This window comes from Nicotiana attenuata, chromosome 1, assembly GCF_001879085.1.
Source record: "Nicotiana attenuata strain UT chromosome 1, NIATTr2, whole genome shotgun sequence".
NCBI classification, from domain to species: Eukaryota; Viridiplantae; Streptophyta; class Magnoliopsida; order Solanales; family Solanaceae; genus Nicotiana; species Nicotiana attenuata.
Genome location: NC_031989.1, coordinates 74,365,108 through 74,371,328, shown reverse-complemented (window position 1 = coordinate 74,371,328; position 6,221 = coordinate 74,365,108). Strand labels below are relative to the sequence as shown.

General features: G+C 32.6%; 1 protein-coding gene across 1 annotated transcript; it reads right to left on the bottom strand.

Annotated features, from left to right (window-relative positions):
• On the bottom strand, positions 713-1,350 carry LOC109241395 (monothiol glutaredoxin-S2-like). Its single transcript, XM_019408142.1, has one exon. The coding sequence runs from the start codon at positions 1,234-1,236 to the stop codon at positions 928-930; it is 309 nt and encodes a 102-aa protein (XP_019263687.1). The 5' UTR covers positions 1,237-1,350; the 3' UTR covers positions 713-927.

Sequence of the window (6,221 nt, the reverse complement as noted above, 5' to 3'; positions counted from 1 at the left end):
GGACTTGCCCTTTTTGTATGATTAATCGAGACCGAGGGCGTGACAGGCCAAGGTTTGACCCATGTCATACCGGACCGTGACACGAAGTTAGATTGCCAAGCTCGTGACTCAGGGACCGATCGGGATAGAGATCGAGCAAGATCGAGGGAAGCCTGCCGATCCAAATAACGGAAAGCCATAATATCCGCGATCGGGCGAGGATCACGGAAGAAATCTCGGCACGTATCAAGAAGAGGCCGATTAATCAGCTAATCATGGGATTTCTTACTGCATTTATGATTGTATTAAGAGTAGGACACCCCTACTATATAAAGGGGGTCTGATCTTTTGTAAAACACATGATATTCACGCTACATAAAACAATATACTATATTTTTCTTAAGCTCTCAATACTCTGTTATTCTGTTCATACTTTCCAGTGAAATACTTGTTTGATTCGAAGGCAACCTAGCTCGAGGATCGAAGCTAGACATTTCTTTTGGTTTGTTTTATTTCTGTTTGCGGTTGATTTCAGTATCAATTTGCACTTTTTCTTAGTTTGTGCCAAGTAAAATCACATGTATTTAAAACCACAATATAAATTCAATTGTTATTCGTTTTTAGGGTAAACATAGTAATTAAACAAGACGTGATTAATCATGTATTTAAGGACTTGATTCAACCATCTCATACTTGGTGTTATTACTTCCATGAATACATAAGAAAGTTTGCAAGAATTAACTTTAGCATATGGATATGAACTAGTAATGTAGAAAGTGATCACTATGGCCAAAAGACACCTTTATTATTACATCAACAACAAAATTGGAGATAAGGAAACAAACATTGCATATATTAGAAAGAAAAAAAACTCAATAGCTAGGTATATCACTGCCCAAAAATGACATCTTGACCTAGACTTTTCAGCTAGCAAAAGAATTAGTATTTCTATACCCAAATTGCATTAGCCCTAATGAGCAATTGCTTGAGTTTGCCTCTAATGTTGAGACTCATGATTTCATTAGAACCACCAACCAATTCATTTCCAATGAACACAGCAGGAAAACTTGGTTGACACCCTAATTCAATCAATGCCCTTTCCAATTCCCTCCCATTCTGAAGTCTATCAAGCTCATAAATTGTAGGATTTGCTCCGAAATTTCGGATTAACGTTTCAATAGTGTGAGATATGCAACAAGTACTTCTGCTAAAAATAACTACAGGACTTTGTGCTCCCAACTTCATCACCATATCCATAATGTTTAAGTCTTTGGTGAGGATTTGTATTGGAAAAAAGTATTTGTGAAGGGTATTAGAAAAGAAAAAGCTTTGTGTATTGAGTTTCTTGATTTGATATGGCAACCTGAATTGGAGTGAGCTATATATAAGGCTTAATTAAAGTGGTTAGATATAAAAGGATGACAATTTTCCCAAAAGGGCAAGTGGGTGAATAATATCCAAGGTATTAAATTATTTTCGATCACTTGTATGATAAATGCAGCGCATCACATTCTACAATCTTGATAATGAAAAGTGAATATAACTACCTTTTAAATATTCCCCAAACGATCTTGAGCACTTTATTTATGTGATTAACCTGGAAGAAATGAATAAGGTTCATGTATTCCCAAAAAAGAAAACGAAAATAGCTCGATGCATAAGGTATTCCGCGTTCACGTAGAGTTTAGGGAAGGACCGTACTTTACGGGGTTTGATGTAGACAGCCTACCCTAATGCAAGCATTAGTGGCTATTTCCACGACTGAAACCTGTGACCTATAGGTCATGCGGAGACAACTTTCCTGTTATTCCAAGGCTGCCCTTCATATTTCCTGTATTCCAACATCTTTTTCCTTTTGTGTGTTTCCAAGGCTGCCCTTCAAATTATATTGTAAGGTTCATGTATTCTAACAAGTTACAATAAAATGTCCTCTCGAAAACATGTAAAAGGAAAAAGAAAGTTGTCCAGCTAAAGGTAGGAGAATTTTACTTTTGATTTGAGAAAAATTGAAATCTTTTTCCAGAATGTATCCTTATAGAAGTACTATTGAAATCAAATCTATATTACTATCCGTACCGAAAAGGAGGAGGTACTAATAATTTAACAGAGAAATTTGCAGGCTTCTCCTTGTTTGGTTGATACATGACTAACTTGGTTCAAATCCCTTTTTTCGAATAAAGTTTGATCAAGAAAGGGAATGTAGTAATGTGTCATATTTATCATCTTATCCAGTAAAAGTAAAGGAAAGAAAAAAACAAAGCTCCCTTTACTACCTCGAAAGGTCACATATCATCTTAGTGTTCTATTTTTCCTGTCAAATTATTGTTTTTTCTGTTTCATTTTATGTGAAGGTGTTTGACTGGACATAAAATTCGAAAAATAATGAAAGAAGTTTTTGGACTTGGGGTTTTAAACATAGAATGGCTTTTAGGTGACTATTAACTCATGTCATTAAAGAGTCATTTGGTTGTAAAACGAGATATCCAGGGATTAATTGACAGTCCTAGGATTATAATTTAGCGGTTGTTTATCCCACATCCAATATGGAATAGTTAATATCTCCATTTCTGTATAAAACTGGATTCCAATGTATATTAACTAACTAGTTTTCGAAAACATGCGTTGCACGTATATCTCATACTGATTAATACAAACGTTTTAAAGGTAATAAAATAAGTGTGTGATAGAAGTCCAAAGAAAAAAATACAAGTTCAAGTTGATGAATGTGAACCTATTCAAATCATAATGAAAAATTGCTTTTGAAAAGTAATGTTCGATTTCAATTATATATGCAATTCTTTTATCAAGTACTCAACGTGACAGTAATTCTTCTTTTTATACATCAACAACACATAATTTAGATGTAAATTTGAGCAACATTGGCTATGTTTGCAAATGTTTAACGTCTTAAAGTTTTGCCTTCTTTTTAAGAGACTGTAACCTCCTCTTTTATATACCTTCATACATAACAAAAAGTTTTTGTCGAATGAAAGTAGTGTTTTTAGAAGTTGTACAGAAATTCGATCAATATATATCTTCTTTAGAATGGCTAGTAGATCATTGTCGATATTATGATGTACACCTATACACAGAAGTAGAGTTAATATTTTGTATAAAGATAATAGTTTAAAAATTATGAGTCCTTTCATTTGTGACTTTGACAAAAAAATATTAAATAAATTACATAAATATAACTGTATTATAAAATATGGCACAATCATGTGCGAAATATTGATAGTTTGATGTTTTAGTACTTCATGAAAATTTAACAATTTATTAAGACCAGAAAAAATAATATCTTATAGTTTTCAAATTTAATTTTTAATAATTAGAAAAGAGCTTGACAAATAAATTAAAAGGAGAATAATAATATTACAAACATGCGAGCGACGAGGAATATGAAAAATTACAAGCTCTACTTAAAAAAGAATAATAAAGACATGAAATACTAATAGAATCAATGACAACTAACCAGAGGGAATAAGGAAGAGCAAAATGCTGTAAGGGTCTAACCTCTTGCGAAATCTCTTGCTGCTTATATTTTTTGGTATGTTGTTCAAAGAAAAAAGCTACATGATGCCCTCGTTTTGCAACTGATACAGTGGTTAGATAATTTGATCTGCACTTTTATAGTGTGAATTAAAGAATGTAAAAAGACTGCAAAAATTTTCTATTATCATAGAAGATCAAAGAAAGAAAACTGAAATGTGCTGAGCATTACATCTACCGTGGAAGATGGAAAAAACAAAACTGAAAAATATTTCTAGCATGGTATTATTTTTAATAAAAGGTACCGTTTGATAAGATCTCAATTAAATGTCAAACTTCATTTTTTAAATTCAATTCACAGCAGGTGAAAGTGCTTTGGTCGTGCTAAAAAATGCTTCTCAATTCACATGTTCAACAGTTATACCCTACCATTTAATAGTATCAAATTAAATTGGCCAATTTCAATTTACATTTTTTCCGTTCACGACACATAACAGCTACAATTTTACCATTTAATAGGATCCTAATTAAGTGTTCAGCTTCATTTTTCAATTCACACATTTACACTTTAATTGCATCTATATTTTACCATTTAATAGGATCCCAATTAACTGACCAATTTCATTTTTCAATTCACAAGTTCACATAGCAGTATTTCAAGTAAATGAAAATAGTATTATTTTAAGGTAGAGGGTTATTTGGTCATTTAGTTTTTGAAGGAGATTTTAGTAAAATAACTTTCACTAAAAGTCTTCACACTTATAATATAGTATGATAATTAATATCCATAACAAAATATGAGACGAATACAATCTCAAATTCTATTCCGTGATTATAATCTTAATCTCAGCAGATTATAACCAAACTGACCCTTAAGGGTATAACAGAACATTTAAAGTTATATTATTTTACATATAAAAAAAATCATTGTTCTTTTTGAGAGACTGAAAAGGAAAGTGTGTTATATAAAATAGAATAGAGGGAGTAGAACGTAATGACTAATTGAGGGAATTAGCTGTTAAAACATTTCGAAACGACAATATAAATATGTCTTTTTGCAGTTTGATTACGGCGTATTTGACGAGGATAAATGTCACGACCCAAAATTTCTCCGAAGGAGTCGTGATGACACCTAGTCTCTAAACTAGGTAAGCCTAGCATTAACAGAAATAACATTGATATTCACTAACTTCAAAATTAAATAGCTCTGAACAATTACAATTCTCAAAACCGGTAGTATAAGTCATAAGCCTTTCTAGGAGTAGTTATACATAATAAATACATCACTATTCCAGAAAAAAAGGAACAAATGGAAATAAGTGCAAATGGAGGTGACTCCGAGGCCTGCGAACGCAGCAGCAGGTTTACCTTGAGTCTCCACCGCGACGATCCGCGCAGCTACTATCGATCAAATACCTGGATCTGTACAAAAATGTACAGAAGTGTAGTATGAGCACATCACGGCGGTGCCCGGTAAGTATCAAGACTAACCTCGGTGGAGTAGTGACGAGGAACAGTCAAGACACCTACTAGTCAAATCAATTGAACAGGATATGAAAATAAACTATCAAGATAAAGATAACGTAGTAATATCAAATGCAAGAAGAAGTCAAACTACAACAGTAGAGACAATAAAGGAAAAACATGGATGGAAACGAAAGTTAACCAAGTAAATTAACACCAACATAGCTGGGACAGAGACAAGTAAAAATATGCTCAAATAAGAATACTGGTGTTAACTCAATCAATCACATCATTCCTTTTACACAAACTCCGACCATCTCAAACCTCGAAGTCTCATATCATAATCAAAACTCCCAAATTTTTAACAAACTTGGCACCATGTGCCTACATATTTCCATCTCTCTTTGCACAGCAAAATCCACGTGCCACCAGTACATAATGTCCGTAACCAATGCAATTAAGGTGTTCAAGGGTCTCATTTATATAACGTGAAATAAATTACAATATCTAATCTAATTAGGAAATCAGCGAGAAAAGATGAAGTTATTTTTAGAAATTATTTGAATGAAGAAACTGCACTTTTCAAATAAAATGCAACATTGAATAAATTATTGCCTTTAATATAGGATTTATTAAATTAAAACTTAATGAAAATTCCCTTTTAAGTAAAATTTGATCTCAATGGCTAAGGAAATTTAGTTGAGAAACTAGTTGAAATAAAACATAACATTTATAGGAATTTGAATTATTGAAAGGTGTATATATACACACGAGTTCAAATCTAAAAGTCATATATAGCAGCGTAATACTAATTCCTTTATTTTAAATCACGATATTACTAATAACTTAACAGGACAGGAGGAAATGGCACAACGTAGTAAGTTTACTTTAAAACTTAATTCACCAAAGTAATAGTTTCAGGGAAAGAATTCAAGGAACAACGGCAAGTCAACAACTTAATGTCAATAACCCGTTCTCACAACTCAGTGAAACCCGAAATACAAATTATCAAAGTCTTAAACAAATGAACTAGAGTCTTCTCAGTATTCAGCTATAACCAAATCCCTAAATGAGAGGTAAAACTATCGAATAATTTACACAGTCAGAGAGGAGTATATAAGCACATATATTGATGTGGCGCGCATCCCGATCCCACCAATCCTCCCTTGTTCCTCCATAACAATTACAATAAAAGTAAATAGTATATATTTATTGCGGCGTAAAACCCGATCCCACCAATCCTCCCTTATTCCTCCTTAACAATTACAATAAGAGTAAATTGTATATAT

What these genes read in the sequence shown, in the direction of transcription:
- LOC109241395 (XM_019408142.1), bottom strand. Translation starts at nt 1,236, where the DNA reads ATGGATATGGTGATGAAGTTGGGAGCACAAAGTCCTGTAGTTATTTTT.